Source organism: Onthophagus taurus, chromosome 7, assembly GCF_036711975.1.
Source record: "Onthophagus taurus isolate NC chromosome 7, IU_Otau_3.0, whole genome shotgun sequence".
Taxonomy (NCBI): Eukaryota; Metazoa; Arthropoda; class Insecta; order Coleoptera; family Scarabaeidae; genus Onthophagus; species Onthophagus taurus.
The window spans coordinates 38,394,069-38,414,560 of NC_091972.1; the positions used below are offsets into that span (position 1 = coordinate 38,394,069).

General features: G+C 34.6%; 1 protein-coding gene across 1 annotated transcript; it reads left to right on the forward strand.

Moving 5' to 3' along the window:
* The first annotated feature begins 14,106 nt into the window (after positions 1–14,106).
* LOC139430501 (jerky protein homolog-like) lies at positions 14,107–15,622 on the forward strand. Its single transcript, XM_071197564.1, has 2 exons — positions 14,107–14,287; positions 14,361–15,622. Exons 1-2 carry the CDS (start codon positions 14,107–14,109, stop codon positions 15,620–15,622), a joined length of 1,443 nt encoding a protein of 480 aa, XP_071053665.1.
* The last annotated feature ends 4,870 nt before the right edge of the window (positions 15,623–20,492 follow it).

A 20,492-nucleotide genomic window follows, 5' to 3' on the forward strand; every position in this document is an offset into this window, starting at 1 on the left:
ATCGGTGATGGTGGTGCTGCCTACGTCACGCGCCAAAGTTATAAGTGTAAGGAGGGGTGCCAACCAAAGATTGGGGGAAGAAAGTTTAGTTGATAGTAAAAGTAACTAAATATCCGGTGAACGTTATAGCGCGGGAAATTAGAAATTCACTTTCAATCGATCATCAGGTAAATTTTAAGCTGTGCCATCTATCGATCATCAGGTAAACCACCCCTTTTTTAGTTTCACTACACGCTATCTGGCGTCATATAAATTTTGAAATTTCAAATTTCCCGCAATATGACGTTCACCGGATATTTAGTACATTTACTACCAACCAAACTTTTTTCCCCCACACTTTGGTTGGCACCCCTCCCTATACTTATAACATTGGCACGTGACGTAGGTGTCGCCATTATCGCCAATCCTGCGACCCTTAAGGATCACTTCTGCTCCAGAACACTCATTACTATACTACTCATTTTATTCTAGATGACATAAAAATGGAGCAAGATCGAGGATGTCCACGGAGGAATGTATTGATGGAGAGATGCGGATGATAGGGCTAGAGGAGAAGACATCAATATTTAGTGGTTGAAATAAAGTTAACAACACTTGTAGACTAACTTTGCATTAAATTATTTAATAGTATCAGCTATATTGACATAACTTTACCCAATGCTGATTAATTATAATGTTTATTGGAATAATTGTGTATCAATGAATGGCATCTATAGATTGACTTCTTTATACTTTTGAAAGCCAGTTAACCTTCCTTCATTACCATTCATTATAAGTTTTCCGAACCGATGTTTGTATTAACGACTTCAATTTACTTCAAGTTTAATACTATTGAAATTTTGCATAATGTTTCCAGAAACTTTAAAATTGCACGTCCACTTTCCAAATATTGTTCCCAATGATACAGTTATCGTAAAGATTTCACCTTCTACATTTACTACATAAGTACTTAAGAAAATCGTCCTTTTATTTCACTCTTCTAACATCTTACAACGTCCTTTTTATATTTCACATCCAACATATCACCCTCATATGATGTACATGACTCCCTCTTATAAATACTATTGCAGATCTTGTGGTGAATTATTCAGATCTACAAATTCTCTAAAACGTGATTTTGTAGCAGAAATCTCATTCATTTATCAAGCATGATGGAAAAATAACCTTTATGTAATAACTGGGCGCAACAACTTCAACATTAAGTATACGTTCTTTCTTTACATATATCCTTTAAGCAAGACTTTTGTGACTCTATGGAACTACAATCGTTTTTTTTTTTATTTGAAATCTAGTTATAAATTAATCTTACCATTTTACTATACTCTTGTTCATATCAGCTTTAATCCTCCTACAGTTTGCTGTAGTTTTCGCCTTTTCGGTTTAGAGGTGGTTGATGTAGTGAAAGGTGTTAAGAGTGTCTGAAGTAGGAGGTGTCTTTCCTTAGTTTGGCATTTAGTTACAGATTAGGGGAGTCAACGAAACATTGTTATGCCATCACTAATAACGATACAGTGGCGAAACATTGAAAAAGATTTTTGTACGAAATGTAACTACCGAAACTGTATAGGTGCTTTGGATGGGAAGCATGAAAAACCACAAAACAGTGGGTCAACTTATTTTAATTATAAAAAAGTATTCAGTGTTGTCCTGATGGCGCTAGATTTATTACCATCAATGTTGGGGCTTATGGTAAAAACAGCGATGGAGGAATTTTTAATAATTCAATACTAGGAAGAGTTTTAAATGATGGTACATTGAATAGACCAAAAAAGTTGCCTGGAACTAATATTTTAATGCCTCATGTAATTGTAGGGGATGAAGCTTTTTCTCTAACTACAAATCTCATGCGTCCATATCCTGGAGTACAACTTCGAAATAATAACAAAAAGAAAATTTACAATTACCAACATAGCAGAGCTAGACGATGTAGCTAAAATGCCTTTGGTCTACTTCCTAAAAAGATTAGGACATTTTTCAAAAAATTAAACGTTATTATTATTTAAAGTTATACCACAACTTTTTAAGAAATGATAAATGTTCTAGGTAACCTGATAAACTACAGCAAACAGAAGTGCCACAAGGTTTAGACCCTATTAGAAATATGGAGACATAGGGAGGTAATTATACTCGAAATGCAATGAATGTTCGAGATAAATTCTTAGAATAATTCCGATCCATTCCGTTCCGCGATAGTGTGCGGTCTGCTTAAGAAATGTATGCGATAGAAATAGGAAAGGTGGTTGATCTGCCCAAATTGTACCATTGCTAGCTGTATAACCATTTGCGGAAGATTTAATTGGATCTACTTCCAATTTTTCACCTCAACCACTTTCATTCGCGCTATCATACTTTGGTAAATGTAATTACTAGGCATCTGAATCTTCTACATTTACATTGTTATCTTCAACATCGCGTTCTTCGTCTACTAATGAACGTTTCTAAGTATCTTGCTCATTTACACTATCAGTTTCTAAAATTCCACATCTAGTCGTAATGGTTAAGGTTCTTTGATGTAATGTCCAACTTTTTGTATTCAATCTTTTCATCTTGACAACTACTTCCTGATTTGAGCTTTCTTAAACCTCTGATTCTAACATTCTCTTGATCATTGTGTATTTAATTTTCTGTTTTTTTGTGTCATTTCAGCAGAGTTAATAACTATTATATTTTTATTTTTAGACATTGTGACTGATTAGGGAAAAACAATACTGTTTAAGTTCTATTATATACTGACTTTATTAAAACGTTCTTATTTTACTGAAGACTTTGAATCTACATATAAGATTGATATTTTTGTTACATTTGTGACGATTTCTATTTAAATATTAATATAAATATCTTTTTGTTTTACGTTCTCTTCGCTACATTTCCGTTTTGAGGATGACTTGAAAAATAGGAACACTAGGGGAGATTCAAACCAGTGCTCACTCAAAGGTTCGGCGCAATCTTCCATGGTCGGGTGGACACGTACGATTGTTCCGGTACCGGAAGTTCGTACTCTTTCAACTGTCACAGTAAAGACGTCGTCGTCGTCGTTGTCGACGTGGTCGTCGTTGTAGCGTTTGTCTCTTTCTTTATTACCCACGCTTACAAATCTTTTTATTCTTTTCTAACTCCTTTTTACTCTATCTCCTTAAAACCTTTCAAACTTTATACATTTTTCTTTTATCTTCCAATTTTACTTCTTAAATGGTTTCAGAAATCAATAAATGAAACCACAAAAATTAGGTGTTATTGCAAATAAGTGTTGTTCTCTTGAAATCCGTTGCCCGAAGCAGATATAATTTCCTGAGCTGAGAACTGCTTTTAGAATGTGGCAACTTCCTGCATTTGACATACTTACACGCGTGAGTTCTAAAAAAAAATGTAAGAAGACGTAGGGCAACCATGTGGAAAAACAAACGGGTTGAAGGACGAGAGAATCCAACTCGAAACAATCGTAGGTGGACAGGAAAACGTCACAATTCTAATTCTAATTCGACATTTTTAGGGCGCGCCCACACACGTTAACGCGGTGAAAATGAAAATGAAAGAGAGCAGCGCCCAGTAATCAACTAATTGTAAATACAAAAAGAAACTGAAATAAACTTTTGGAAATTCTAAATCGAGATTCACAAAAAAAGAATTCTTCTTTCTTCTAAGCTTGCTATGTAAGTTTTTTACGAGTCATTTTCTTTTTTCTCAATTTTTTTCTCAATACAGCAATGAGTTGGTGCAGGAATGGCGCGACGACGAGTGCTCCTCTGGGATCCCTTTGTCATGAAAGAGGTAAAACAAAGCGGCGACGCGTTGAAAAAGTGTAGGTATGCAAGTACGCCGTCGTCGTCGTCGTTCGTGGTAGCCTGGGAAAGTTCCGCGGGAGACAGAAGGAGCCGCTCCTTTGCCGTCCTTTTGTTTATTATCTTGATGCGTCATCCGCGGTAACGATCAGACTGGACCCGGGATGTAGTCGTCGTTCGTTTGGTGCCAATCACGCAAACCTCGGATCACAGCATCACGGAAAATGGCTCGAGAACAACTCAACCGAGATTGTTACTTATTTCTAAAAGAAGTTATAAGTACTGAGTTTATGAAAATCGATAATAAACTTATTGAGTTTATAAGAATACAAGCAATAAAAGTAGTTTCCGCTTAAAACCGACACGTAATGTATCATTTCGTTTCGCAATAAACGCAACATAGTAACTAGTAAGTTTCAGCAGTTTCAGCCAATAATCAGTTCGAGATATCGTGCGAGTTCCTGGAGTTAGTAGTAGTAGCATGATCCAGTTCTAAATGTGCCCAGATCACGACACAATTAAATCGGTTCGCCGGCGCTCCGCCTTCGTTACGTTTTGTACTATTTTCGACCTTTATTACCTCTAATACGTAGTTCGGGTCCGACATTTCCTCCGTCGGAAACTGAAAAAAAACTTCAGCTGCCGACACTTTAGACTCATAGCTTTCCTAGTCAATTTTAAAAGGTACCCCGAAGGAACCCAAACAAGAACCATACATGTATGCACTTCCGGTAAACGACGCGTTCTCGCTAATCAGTGATATTATACGGCATAACCGCGAGTAAGTTTTGCGATGAAAAATGAAAGACAACGTTCTGGTTGAGTCGAGACGCTTTAAGCAATGAGTTGTTGCGGTCTCGTTGAGAAATGCTTATCGAGATTTTACCCCGAGGGGGCACTCATAAAAGTATGGCAATTCTAAACGAAATCTAAGGTTTCGTTTTGAATACACCTACTTTAGATTTGTATCAACTATCTAGTTAAGAGTTCAGAAACTAGAAACAATTCGACAAAACGTTTTTCACAAGAACAACTTCGAAGATTCTTGTGTGATTGAAACACCTCAATCCAATGTTAATTAAGTCATTAAAACTAATGGATCTTTTGTGGATTCGCGATACCATGACACACAAAGTGCTTTACTTGGCCTTGAATCATTAAATTTTCTGAATCTTATCTTGATTTTAGTAACTAGATTACATCTTTGCAATTAAATCTTGTGGATGGTAGGAATCTTAATTAAATTTCTTAACATAAATAGGGATTACCTTCTATAATTTGAAACAAAACTTATAATTACGAATAAATTTGATTCGAAAATCTAAAACTTTTATTTTGAAGTAACCAAAGTATTAAATCCATTGCTTACAGTTGTCGATTTGTTATAAAAATTTAAAAATTTGGGTTTTTAACATTAATATAGATTTTGGCTAAAAATGAGAAAAGCATGCAGTATTGGTCACAACGTCATTCCTAAGAAAATGAATAAATGCTGGATCAATGAGTCACAATCCTCAAAGACCGCAAAACTATGTTAAATAAGCAAGCTAATATCTAAAGTAGTAGTCTTGATCTATCTACGATTCGTTTATAGTGTTGCTAATTTCAAAATTTAATTAATATTTCACGTACTCATTTACGCAATTTGAAAAAATATATTTTCTTCTTCATACCTGCATAGCCAACGTATAACGGTAAATAATTCATTGTAAACTTGATGATGAGAGTGAAAAGACAAAAAGACGAAATTCTACGACTTGCTTCAAATTGAAAACCTTAACCAGTTGGGGATGCAAATATTAGTGAAAGTATGCATAATTCAGCCATGGCACAACTCAATATTCTTGTTTGTGTACTATTCCAAAATGCAGGTATGGAAAGTTCTTTGAACAAAGAAAATTCGTTGACTAGCGTTGATCTAGGTATCAATATAATGTATTACCATCAGGTACTGTATTATTGTCTCGCTATTAGCCAAATGACCAGGACGGTGTAAACTAGAAAGAAGAAATCTAAATACAAACCATATACATACAAGCAACATACATACGAGGTAGTATAAGATGATTATATGAGCTGTGTTGACCTATGCCACTGAACAAGGGCGGAATACATCACAACTAAAAGGCTTTTCCGAAGTACAGAGGTGAAAACTCTTCGGAATTGTTAGACCTACACTAAAAGTAAAGACTAAACTCATAAATAATCCAACCCAATCCTATGGTAATCCAACCTCAAAGCAATTCAAAAAGAAGCTAACCAAATTTCAAAGTAAGCCATTCCAAAGAAATTCTACCACTAAGAAATTAAATATTAAATCAAGGCAATTCAACCCCTAAACAACCCAACCCAAAGTAAACAAGATGGAGGAAAGATTGAAAGTGAGCTAATTCAATATAAAAGAATTTAATCACAATTATAATCAACATCTAAGTAAGCCTCTCTAAAGCAAGCTGATATAATCTTAAATCTAATTTTTCGCAGTCCAATGCAGCCTAACATTAAAGCAAGCTAATGTAATTTTAAAACCTCTCAATAATAGAGGAACCTTGCTGAAAAGCAATGCAATCGAATCCCATGTAAACAAATATCAGAGCAAGCCGTCCTAATCCCAAAGGAAATAGTCCATTAAGGAATCAAATATCTAATTAAGCCAATCGAACACCAAAGGAAGCGAACCCACACTAAGCATACTAGAAAGTGAGCTAGTCCAACTTAAATTACCTTAACCGCAGTGAAATCTAACATATAAGTAAGCTGACATAATCTTAAATTTAAGACATAGCAAGCTCTAATCCAAATCTGCAAATCAGATGCAACCCAACACTAAAGCAATCTAATGCACTTCTAAAACAACTCAACAGTTAAGGAACCAAACTGAAAAAAAATCCAATTCTATCCAAATCCAACCTCAAAACAACTTTATAAGCCAGTGAGCAAATATCAAGAGATATACACAAGACATACCTGTCTTATAGGAACTTATTTATTAAGGAACCAAATATCAAACCAAGTAAACCGAACCTGAAAGAAATTCAACCACTAAGGAATCAAACTCCAAAGCGTTTCAAAGAAGAAGATCTTTGTATTTGCGCGTAGTAGGTAGCCCCTGGTTATTTCCTTACTATGCCTCTTCGAATGTAGATATCCTACATATTTTCTGGTGCTTAGGTGGTCTGCCAGATTTCAAGTCTACCACCCTCTATTTTGTTTTACATATCATTATCCATGGTGTTTCTTATCCACTTTCCCAAGTCTTGCATGTTGTTTTGTTGTCGTAGGTCTTCACTTTTAACTTTGTCATATAGTCTGTTCCATGAATCCTTCTTATATAGTCTTATTTCAGACGCAAAATTAATGGGTTCTTCTATACGATATCTTTTAAGCTGCCTAAGATTTGGAATGCTTTCATTGTTTGTTCCCGGCCTTTATTATATAGATTTCTAAAGTTTGTTATATTAGCTCCTAAATATTTAATCAGATATCAGATACATAAGAATATTTAGAAACAAGTCAGACACATGTATATATTTCACGGAGTTCTTTTGGCAGAAAAGAATTGGGTCCTGGCAATATCATTAACGGAACTTCTTTCTCTAGAATTTCTCCCATAAATGCAAAAGTCGTCAGAGATGATTACTTTAAATTTCATAATTAAAGAATTAAACTTTTTAATTAGATGCTGTTACCAGCATCTGGTTATGTCTCTTGATATTTCACAAAGCTGGAAGAAAATATATTTCGATACATTCTAAAATAATTATTTTTTCATCTTCTTGTGGTTGGCAAAATTTTCGCTTTGCTGTGGTAACCTATTCGGTCCCAGTTTGAGATAGACGTGAGCTAATATTGCACAACAATTTCTACCCATAATGGAATTTACTTAAAAATCAAAATCATCTCGATCTGATATTGTACGTTGATCGTCCTTTGACAGCCCTTAAAGCGCTTTATTGCATGAATGCCAATGTGTTTAAGGTATCCTCATTGTTGTCGATTCCCATTCATTCATTTCATTCTATTAACGACTTCATGTTAAAATATTTTTGCCTAAGTTTATTAAAAAATAAGAATGGTTACAACCACAATCATCATTACGGCAATTAAATTAATTTGTTTTGAGAATGTGATAGTAAAATATTAACACGTTTGCTACCACGTCTTCTAAAGTAGTTTTTCCCGTGTAACATTCGTAGTTTCTTTAATTTCGAGAATCAGGTTTGTGTTATTTACATGTTGGTTTATTGTATATGACGTTTTTGCTAAATTTTTGTAAAAAAAGACCTAGTCCAGTTTGCTGGACGTCGGTACTGGAATTTCTAAGTTCTGTACCAAGGTGCAGTCACCTGGACACATCTGAATTTTTTCAAAGTCTCAAGATATTACAAAACATAGTTATTGTGCACTGTGTTAGATTCTGAACCATGGATCTACGCATAAATCAGGGCTTTATGGACATATCGGGCAATTGTATCTGGATTTCTTGTAAATTCCGCCTCTGCTACACTGGCGACACCTTTTCATCGCGGATTTGTCTTTCTGTGTGGAGGGAATTATCTCCAGATAATGGAATTCTGATTGTTGGTCTGTGGTTGGCCTAGTATATCCATCATTGATCTGTAGCATATCCTTTATTACTTCTTCTCTGAACCTCAAGAGGTCAATTTTGGTTTTACCTCTTTCCTTCTTATATATGTAATAGGTTCAATAGTATCCCATCATCTGGTTTGATCCGTCTATACCAGACATGTCCTTATTTTATGCGCGAACACACGCTGGTTTTATTATTTGTTTTCCTTTTCTATTTGTTGCCTCTACCATCGGTGTTTATGCATTGTTGATATCGTAGCCACTAATCTTGTGTCCTTCCAGTGTGTAATACAGTTCAAGTACAGGCTACGATATTATAAACACCATTTACTACGAAAAATCTCAACGTCCAGTAGACTGGACGCCGCACAAAGGCAAATTTTTTAAAAATCTCGGCCAAAATTGGAAAAATTTAAGGAATAAGATTGAAAATGCAATTATTGTTATTTGATTATGTAAACCCCAAGGTGCCTTGAAACACCTTATTTATAATTATTGTAACAATCGCCGCCAAAATATTTTAGTTGTCAATTGATTATTTAGTAAGCAGTTATCACCTAGATAAAACGATTTTTTATATATTTCGAAAATTTATCATAGAACCTATTGCTGGTGGTAAGTAGAATTGTATAATATACAGAAAGCAATAATTCGGTTATTAGTTTTTTGTAATATTGTTTGATTACATCATATGTTTAAATTGAGAAAATAATTTATTTTACGATATTTAGATGGGCAAAAAATAAATTGTTTAACATTGTTCAAAAGTAATATTGTATACATGTTGTAGTATAAGGCCTACTATTGTAGATTTTACTAGAAATTCTTGCGGTATTTTGCGGTTTTACCTTAAAATAAATTTTTATTATAGTGTGTGTATAAAGTTTGGAAAAAAAATCATTATTCTGCTATGTGCTGTTTGTTTGGGGAGCGCATTTGCAGTTAGAAAATAAACATAAAGGGACACTTTTTCACCATTAAATTGATAATATAGGGGTCCACAAAAAAGTTTCTAACCAAAATTACAATTTATTTTCTGAAACATTAATTAATTTTAGTATGATATGTTAGCGTTCTAAAGTTAATAATTTTCTAGATAGAAATTAAAAAATTGAATTGACACACTGAGTTTTTGGTAAGATATTAAAAGTTGTTATTGTATCAATTCAATTTATTATTTGCAAGATTTTTTCCTTGAAAATTATTATCCATAAGTCTTATACAGGACGGTCCGTTACTAATGGGACACAGAGCAACAGTGAATTCCTTATATTAAATTATTACGATTTAACCCAATTTACCTTAGTCCACTTGTTAATAATAACGAAGATACAGATGGGTAAAGTTTATACTTTATTTTCGTGTTTCTTTAATAATTTTCACCGTCAATTAGCATTAATACTCTAGTATTAATGCCAATTGACGCTGTTAGTCTAGTGTTTAACAAAATAAAATGATTTTCAACGCCAACTAATGTTTAAATTTTGCAAAGTGCCATTATCTTGGAAACAGAGAACTTTAGAGAAGATTGGTAGGTATACCAAATTTATGTAAAAATGTCTGAGAAACTGTTTCAAGTTGTGTGAGTTGCAAAAATTTTAACGATGAAAAAGATATGCCTACTTTAAAGGAGTTTTTTAAGGCAGGCAGTGCTATCTGAAAGATAAATCAAAACTAATACCAAATTATTATTTATCGTCTTAAAAATGGTAATGTACTAATTTTCATTTTCACAATTTTCAAAGAAAAGCGAAAATAAAGCATTAACTTTAATCATCTGTATTTTCGTTATTATTAACAATAGGACTAACATAAATTGGGTTAAATCGCAACAATTTAATGTAAGGAATTCACTGTTCCTCTGTGTCCCATTAGTAATGGACCATCCTGTACAGGTGTCCCGTTAAGCGTAAGGAGCGGCTGTATCTCTAGAACGGTAAGGCCTAGAGGTTTGGGAAAAAAATCCTTATAAGCAAAGTGACCAAGAGAAATAGCTGGAAATTATTTTGAAGTTCGTAATTCGACCGCTAGGGGGCGTAACTGCCATTGAGAAACATAAAGTTCCCGCTATCTCAGAAACTTAGACGATGAGCTATAACTTTGACAACATCATTTAATAGCTTGGATAATACCGCATCGCTTTTGTTTTGCGATATTTCTCATATCTGTCATAATAAGGGAGGGGGAGGCCAATGCGTTTTCATATGTTTACATTTTAATATCTCCTAGACCATTCAACCGATTTGAATATTTTCGGTATTGTTTGAAGGAGCATTTTATGCTCTTTTTAAACGTGTTTTCAGTAAGACCGTTTGTTTTAAAACAAATGAGCTAGAGGACGTTATCTGTAGCGATTACATATCTTTGTGATTTTTGAAGAAAAGTTAAATAGAACGATAATATTTACTTCACAGACCCTTAGTCACCTTAAAATTTGCTAAATTTTAGTGAAAACCGCATCTCGATATCGCCACCCGTTCTCGAATTATAGAAGAAAATGTTAAAAACTCGAGTGCCATCAATCGGATCCAGTTACCTCATCGAGAAAAACAAAGCACATAACCATGGTAACTGTAAACATGTCATTTATTAACGCAGAAGCGTATGATAGAGCGTATGATGATTTATTTTCAATGTTTCGAATACGATGCAACTGCATGGCAAAAATGTGCAATGCAATTACGACAAAGAAAGACATTTTTCTCTAGAAGTGTTTGTAAGATTGACTTAGCGATTACGGAAAACTGGCAACGTGTAGCCCATTCAGACATCTCTATGAATTCGTAAATCACATTGGTGCGTAATGTGATCCCTCATAATCTGGTAACTCCGAAAACAAATGTCCACAAGAGTTCTCAAGAGAATAATATCTCCACCACGTTGTTTTACATTAGGCCTTAACAGATACCGATTATGATAACAGACTGAACTATTACCATTGACTTTTAAATATGATTTGGGCAAATCCAAACCTTTTATCACAAATGCTATGGATGCATGAAGCATCTGTCCACAAGCTGATGTAAACTTGCATAATATGCATTCTTGGTTCGAGAAAAACCCACATTGCTTTCACCCCTTTATTTATTGGGTAGACTAAACGACCTGACTTTTCAAGAAAAACCAATAGCCAGGGAAAATATGACAAAACACTAAATACCAGTAGAAACGTATCTAGGGCCGAGACTTAAGCAGCGCTTTTTTTTCGTCGTTTATTTTAGTGTTTTGGTTTATTTTGTTTTATTATCATTGTTGATGTTTCATTGATCCGTTGGCTTTTCAACACGCCTCAAAAGTAGTTTTGAAGCAGTTCTAAGCTTGGATAAAGTGTTCTAGAAGGTTCTAGATAATAAAATTATTGTTCTCTCTTATTTGTTTCTTAAGGTAACTTGATCCGATTAAGATATACGAATTTTTAACATTTTCTTTTATAATTCGAGAATGGATGGAGATATCGAGATGCGCTTTTCACTAATATTTAGCAAATTTTATGGTGATTAACGGTCTGGCAAGTAAATAGTACCGTTCCATTTAAATTTTTTTTTTAAATCACAAAAATATGTAACCGCTGCAGATAACGCCCTCTAGCTTATTTGTTTTAAAGCAAGCGGTCTTACTGAAAATATCTTTTAAAAGAGCATGAAATGCTCTTTCAAACAAGACTAAAAATATTCAAATCGGTTGAATGGTCCAGGAGATATTAAAATGTAAACATTTGAAAACGCATTGGCCTCCCCCTCCCTTATTATGACAGATATGAGAAATATCACAAAATAAAAGCGATGCGATATTATCCAAGCTACTAAATGATGTCAAACTAAAGTAGTTTATTGGGATACACGACCAACACGACAAAGGCTAGATAATTGAAAAGAGGCTTCCTTTTATCTTTACCGAGCTTTCGGAAATTTTATTTTTCCTTCTTCATAGGTAACTACAATATTGAGAAAACAAAAGTTACAATAGTTAACAAGCAAAACAATTGAACAACTTACAAAAATGGATTGCATAAAGGAACCGAACCAAAGCTAAACATGAGGTCGCAAACTTTGAGCACTAGACATATCTTATAAAGACTATACTTCTAATAATTCACTAAAGGTGAGCAATTAAAGATCAAAAGATACTAAAAATCATTACAAAGTTAATTTTGAAACTATTAAAATAAGTATTTTTTTTTTATTAACTTTGTAATGATTTTTAGTATCTTTTGATCTTTAATTGCTCACCTTTAGTGAATTATTAGAAGTATAGTCTTTATAAGATATGTCTAGTGCTCAAAGTTTGCGACCTCATGTTTAGCTTTGGTTCGGTTCCTTTATGCAATCCATTTTTGTAAGTTGTTCAATTGTTTTGCTTGTTAACTATTGTAACTTTTGTTTTCTCAATATTGTAGTTACCTATGAAGAAGGAAAAATAAAATTTCCGAAAGCTCGGTAAAGATAAAAGGAAGCCTCTTTTCAATTATCTAGCCTTTGTCGTGTTGGTCGTGTATCCGAATAAACTACTTTAGTTCCTAACAGTAACGACCGTTACTACTCCTAGATGTTGTCAAAGTTATAGCTCATCGTCTAACTTTCTGAGATAGCGGGAATTTTATGTTTCTCTATGGCAGTTACGCCCCCTAGCGGTCGAATTACGAACTTCAAAATAATTTCCAGCTATTTCTCTTGCCCACTTTGCTTATAAGGATTTTTTTCCCAAACCTCTAGGCCTTACCGTTGTTGAGATACAGCCGCTCCGTACGCTTAACGGGACATCCTGTATATAAAAATTTAGATACAATTAAATAAAATCGCAGTATATCATAAAATACTGCATTCTTATTCATTGTATAGATACTTTTTAATTTCCATCAATTTTGAAGTAAGAAATTGACAAAAATATCTTTTTGACCAAGATTTTTAACTAATTCGTTTCTGTGCGCCGGTAGCGAACGTGTTAAAGCGATATTTTAAGAACTTATGGTGTAATAACAGCTTTTTCTAGAGCGCGTTCTTTGTTAAATCAACTGGATTATACTTCTATCATTTAGCGAGGCATCCTCTTCCACACCATCCAGATGTATTAAAATATGTCTTAGCAAGTTATGAAAATTTATCTGAAGACAACTTACTAATCAGATGTTTTGTGGAGTTGAAAAGAATTGAAATCTTTATATGAAACTTTTAGTTTCTAAGATATTAATTTTTATATATCATTTACTCATTTTCGAATACATATACTCTGGTATACCTTAAATTCTTAAAATGCTTCTAATTCCTTTGAAATTGGTACAACTTTTTGCTTTGTTTCGAAAATTTTTGGAGAATATTACTAAATCGCTGATTGTATTCGGAAACCCCAGAATATCACCGAGAATCCATTTAGAAATCAATCAAAATTACTGGAATACAGTAGAGCCCCGATTATCCGCGAGCGGATTATCCGCGAGTGCCGTGAAATATTCTTTTCTTTTAAATTTAATTTGATTTTCGTTATATATCGAAATGTGTTCGTGTGTTTATGCGAATTGCACTCGATATTGATCAGACGAACGTGTGTTTCGACTCATTTTAAAGCGTGTTTCGACTTGTCACAACGTCTACAGTAGTGTTTCTTTGTCGGTGGTTATTAGCAGATTATTAGTTTGTTCCTGAAATAAATAATGGCTGAAAAACGAAAGAAGGTTGTGTTAACGATTCCACAAAAAATAGAAATGATTTCTAAAATAGAAAATGGCGCATGAAGAAAGTAGATGTGTTTACAATACGGGATTGGGGAAACAGTGCGAGATGTTTTAAAGCAAAAAGAAAAGTTATTGGCTTTTGCAACAGTTTCAAATAGTGTTTCTGGAATGAAAAAACGAAAAACAATGAAGAAATCCACGTACAGTGAACTTGACTCGGCATTAGCGGAGTGGCTAGCTCAAGAGCGAAGTGAAGGCACCCCTGTATCCGGTCCTAACATTGCAGCTAAAGCAAAAGTCTTCTTCTTTTTTTTTTTTGTTAGGACTGGAAGGAAATTTTGATGCGTCGTCCGGTTGGTTTAAGAAACGTTATTTAATTAGGGAGATAGGTCTTCATGGGGAAAAGCTGAGCGGTGATCAACAAGCAGCAGACGATTTTCAACGTGATTTTGAAAAGTTTGTAATGTCGGAAGATTTGTCACCAGAACAAATTTATAATGCTGATGAATCAGGGCTTTTTTGGAAGTGTCTTCCCACTCGCACTTTAGCATTTGAAAGTGAACATAAAGTGACAGGACACAAAAGTAGCAAGGAAAGAATCACAATCTTGCCATGCAGCAATGCTGCTGGTACCCACAAACTGAAACTTCTTGTAATCGGTAAATCTAAGAAACCAAGGTCTTTTAAGGGGACAACAGCAGACAATTTACCAGTCGATTATTTCAATCAAAAAAAAGATTGGATGAACCAGCAGATTTTTCAAGAATGGTTTGAAAGGATTTTTGTGCCTCAAGTACGTAAACACCTTGATTTAAAGAATTTACCAAGAAAGGCCGTTTTATTAATTGACAACGCGCCTTCACACCCTGCCGCAAGTGTGCTTAAATCTTCTGATGAACAAATTTTTGCAAAGTTTTTGCCCCCAAATGTTACTGCGCTCATACAGCCTATGGACCAGGGGGTCACTGCAACTGTGAACAGGATATACAGAACAAAGTTGGTAAAAACAAAAATTGAAGAAGGTTACGATTTTAAGCAGCTTTGGAAGATGTATACAATTTTGGATAGCATTTACGATATTGCGTTTGCATGGGATTGTATTAAACCGTCAACCGTCGTCAAATCGTGGAGAAAACTCTTTCCAAATATTGAAGTAAATGTCAACCAAAACATTGGTGAAGAACATAATGAAGACATGCCTATCGCTGCACTTATTGACTTAGTGACATCCGTTCCGGGAGGTGAGAATGTAAATCAAGAAAACATAGAAGAGTGGCTGGAATGTGACAAAAATGAGCCAGGGTTTGAACGACTATCTGACGTAGAAATAACAAACAAAGCAATGGGAGTGAACGAAGAAAACGAAGAAATTGAAAGTGAAGAAGGCGAGGTGCTTGCGCGGATGACACATGAAACTGCTTTGCAGCATGTAGACGGATTGCTTCAATATTTAGAGGAGCAAGACGACGCACATCTGGCAGAAAAACTTATGCTAAGGAACGTACAATCCAGAATAAAGAAAAGGTGCTTCCAAAGCAAGAAGCAAAAGCTAGTGACCGATTTTTTTAAAAAGATCGGTCACTAGCTCCAGATCTACAGTACAGTTTTGTTTACAGTACAGTGATACAATACATATGTACATATTATTTTTTGTTTATTACTAGTCTTTACTTTAGTCTTTAGTGATTTACATGTAGAAGAAAGGTTTAAGTAAAATAGTCTTTATGGTGAATTATGTTTTGTGTTTCCACCTTATTTTTAGTCTTTTTCGGGTTATCTTGCCACCCAATTCCGCGGATAATCGGGGCTCTACTGTATTTCCAAAACCAACGTTCTTCTAACTAATACTTTGGGGATGTTTTATGATTTAGAGTTATGCGAGTTAACTAAACCAGCTATAAACTATAATAATATAATACATAGGTAGTATTGTACTAAATTTATTATCTTATTTCAGACTAATTTAGATAATCATTTTCATAAAATATCACAAGATTTAAGATGAATTTTATCCATATAATTAGAAACTACTTAAATTAATTACTTCGTTAGAATCAATTAAATCAATTTATTCTAATGAACAATTTTAAAAGTAATTTAATCCCAAATCAACACCAATTTACCAAGATTTAGATAATCTCCGCTTTCACCACTACCACCATGAGGAAGAATATATTAAGCAAAAATCTTACTTTCCAAACACCCGTAATTTCACTAAAATTTAATGATATATTTTCATACATCCCGTAATTTATATCTTTTCGACAAAAACTACACTTTCAACATACCGTTATTTATGTCGCGTCGTCTGGATGTCGCGTATGTTAAACTTGAATTAGAATTTAAAGCGGGTTTTTAGATATTAAATTTTTATATTTTTCGAAGTTATCAAATAGGGCAATTAGTGCCCGTAAAGACGTGGGGGCTGGCGCCAAACTCGCATATACAGAGCATATAGAAGGTAGGTTCATTAAATATTAAATTATTCGTTCCTTTTCGGAGAGATTCTCGTTTTCAAACAGAAACTTTGACGAATATTAAAAGGAACTGATCCGCCGGTCCGTCATTTGCATGCATTATCATATATTTTTGGTTCGTCTTAGACTTTTCTGCATGTTTGTTTCGTATACAAAAAACCCCGCCGGTTTCCGTCATATTATTACCCGGCTACCGAACGTACAAGACCGGAGGGCGTTGAAATTCAAAATAATTTTTAAAAAGCGAAGATAAATTTTTTTTTAAACGATATATTACCCCTTAATTATAAAATTAATAGTAAAGGATTAAACTCTTGTTATAATTAAGGAAAAATCGCTATCAATTATTTCAATTAGAGTTAATTTGAAAGTAGTTCAGAAGCATCCATAACCGCGAACGTACCTATTTAAAACGCATTTGCAACCTGACGCCTTGCTGCCCGTAAGTTTCGATTACATATATACGTGAAGCATGGATGTATTAAAATGTTGTAATAAACTTGATAATCTACTATGGATTACACTAAATTACCTTAATGTAATGGTTACAGTGAATTTATTGTCGGTATCGTTTCAATTTTTTCATAATGTTTGTGTTATAACTCCTGATGATGACTATAACACCGAAAATTGGTAATTTTAGAATTTATTTTTTGAAACGAGATTTGTAATTTGTTTATTTGGTGTGAATCGATCTTGAAGTGTTTCCCGCGAGCTTTAGCGGTAAAAAAGTCGCGGGATACCAGCGGCGGTCCGCGCATAGCGCGGTTCTTCAAAGGCAGAATCCGGCCCCGACGATGTGCCATTGTTTTCACACACCGGATCGGCGCAAAAACGCGGGCGGCCGCGCCGGCCCGTCCATCTTCGATCGCATAGGGGGCTGCGCGACATACATAGGGGACCGCGAGTGAGTTATTATCGGGGTTCGCGGCCGCTCATTATCGGCCGAGCTCGGCGATTCTGATTACTTTTTCACCGATCCCTGATCGGCTGATTGATTCCGTTGCTAGATTTAAAGTGTGCCGCAAACGATTTATCATCGGACGTCTTTCTTTCGTTTTAACAGTTAGACCTTTCGTTTCATGTTTTACTCGTTCTTATTTCTACTTCTCGTGTTTTAAATGTATATTCAAAAACCGCGAGACGATAGCAACAAACCGCCCAGCAACAAACTTTTCGGGCCCATATCTTCTAGCTATCTAGAAAGATAGCGAAAAACTAAGCACACGTATGGAAAGCTTGGTCTTTTCTCTATCTTATACCGAGTTTTCGTCCGCCGATATGTTTATCATAAGAGCAAGAAAAAGTAAGAAACGTCGCGCTGCATTCAAATTACCTCAAAATTAGTAATCTTCACGGCCTTGTGCAGTCATTACCAGATGGAAATTCAACAAATGGTTTACATATTCGGAAAGTGCTGACCCTGGACTATCTTATTCCGAGTTTTCGTCCGTCAATATCTGTCGGCGTCTGTAAAAAAAACGGTCCTGAAAAGGAGCCTATAGTTGGCAGCAAACTTTACTTTTGTATTTCCATCTATGTACTTTTCGGACGGATATCTTTGTTATTTATAACGGTAGCGAAAAACTAAAAACACGGTTGGAAAGCTTGGTCTCTTCTCTATCTTAAACCGAGTTTTCGTCCGCTGATATGTTGATAATAAGAGCAAGAAAAAATAAGAAACGTCGCGCTGCCACGAATTTTTGCCGCGGCTAAACCACGCGTGGGTTAATAACTCTCTTACTTGACGGGGAGAAAGCTCTAAAACTATATTAAGCTTATGGGAAATTTTCTGCTCTTTTCAACAGTATATAACACATCTCAGTTTTTCAGCCCAGCAACAAACTTTTCCCTTGTATTTCCGTCTACTTTTCTGGCCAATATTTTCGTTATCTAGAAAGATAGCGAAAAACTAATAACATGGTTGGAAAGTTTGATCAACAATCATACTAAACAACAAGAGTTATTCCCAAATTATGATAGAAATATGCAGTATAACCGAATGATGTGTGGTGGTGAAATCACGTTGTACATTTGTTGACAATTTAGAGGTTATGCAGATGAAAAACTTTGAGAAATGAAAAATAAGTATGTGAGACTTTTCGCGCATGCGTTAATTTAATTATTGTAGATCTTGAAGACTGTTGGAGGTTAAGGAAAGATGTGTTTGGGAATGCAACTGTAGTAAGGAACAAAATATATACACACTCGGAAGTTGCGGAAACCAAATATTATTTATTTGGCAACCTTCGTTCTTCTGGTGGTTTGCCTATCTTTTTTAGTGGTGTAAAAGGAGTTCTTAAATATAGATATAGAGGTTTTCTTGTTGTTCCTGTTTGTTCGTTTAAGCAGTTATACATAGGAATTTTGTTCTTAAATTTATTTATTTCATAATTTTCTAGCATTTCCATTAGATGTCCTTTATTGGTCTTGTGTATTAAGGTAGCATCTTCGTTATCATTAAATTCGTGTTCTGTATTAAATATTAGATGTTTTGCAAAATTAGAATTTTGTTTAGTCTTGTGTTCATAAATTCTTTGTCCTAGTCTTCTTCCCGTTTGTCCTATGTATGTTGCTCTACAAGATCTACATTGCAACTTATATATGCCATTGTCGTCCAGTTTGTTAATCTTGTCTTTGTTGTTTATTAGGTGTCTACTCAGTGTGTTATTGTTTTTGCTAGTCAATTCCAAGTTGTATTTGTTAAAAAATTTTTTTATTTTCCCATTTATCTCGCCTTGATATTGTATGGTTCGAGTTTTTATTTTCTGGTTTTTCTCTTGATGTTAACCTGGTCTTCTTGGAGAGGTTGAATTTCTGGAGCTTTGTGTTGATGAATTTTTCTATTACCTCTTCTGGGTATTCGTTATTGTGAGCTATTTGTTTAATTTTATCTAGTTCTATGACTATTTTTTCTTGACTTATGTTCGAGGTGAGGGCTCTGTCTATTAGAGAATGGAACGCTGAAAATTTATGGAAGTGTTCATGGTGTGACTTGTATGGGATTATTATATCGGTCTGAGTTTTCTTTCGATGTATATAGTACGCTAAGCGTTTGTCTTTCTTTTCTATATTAAGGTCTAGGAAATTTAGTTTGTTCATTTGTTCGTTCTCTATCGTAAATTTGATGTTGTGGAGTCCGTTGATATATGTGAAAATTATCCAAAATAGTCCAAGGTCAGCTCTTTCCGAATATGCAAACCATTTATTGAATTTCAATCTGGTAACGGCTGCATAAGGCCGTGAAGTTTAGTAATTTTGATGTAAATTGAATGCAGCGTCACGTTTTTTTACTTTTTCTTGCTCTTATTATCAACATATCGGCGGACGAAAACTCGGTTTAAGATAAAGAAAAGACCTAGCTTTCCAACCGTGTTTTTAGTATAGTCTTAGTCTTTCGCTATCTTTCAAGATAACGAAGATATGAGCCCGAGAAGTAGGTGGAAATATGAAGAAAAAAGTTTGTTGCTATCGTCTCGTCGGTTACTCAAAAAGCTTTTTTCTTCCGTTTTCTTACACCGGGTGTTTAAAAATTGTGTTCGGATATTTTACCCACTTATAGTTCTCATCAAGATAAACAAAAAAGTGTTAGTAAAGTTATGTCCAAAAAACAATTCTTTCAGAGATATAATCGTTTAGTCGTTTTACCCATGCAAAACTAAACACATTTTGTCTTTAGTTATTGTCAATCTCACGTCACTTTCGTTGGTGTAGTTGGGTGCTTTTATTTCATGTAAGCATAAATGCATACACAAATGTAGAAATGGTAGACATGCACTTTATGTACGGTGCTGCAAATGGTAACGTATATGTGGCACGTTGTTGTTACTCGGAAACTTACCGCAACCGTAACTTAAATAGTGATAAATTTTTCACAAAATTGCATCAACGTTTGTCGGAAGTGGGCTTTTAACCCTTTGTGTCCCGACGGTACTTTAAAGTACCGGTAATTTTAAACACTCATTTTAAACTGTAGTT

What these genes read in the sequence shown, in the direction of transcription:
- LOC139430501 (XM_071197564.1), top strand. Translation starts at nt 14,107, where the DNA reads ATGTGTTTACAATACGGGATTGGGGAAACAGTGCGAGATGTTTTAAAG. An exon ending in GTGGCTAGCTCAAGAGCGAA is followed by an intron (nt 14,288 to 14,360) that starts GTGAAGGCACCC and finishes TTTTTTTGTTAG; the next exon opens with GACTGGAAGGAAATTTTGAT.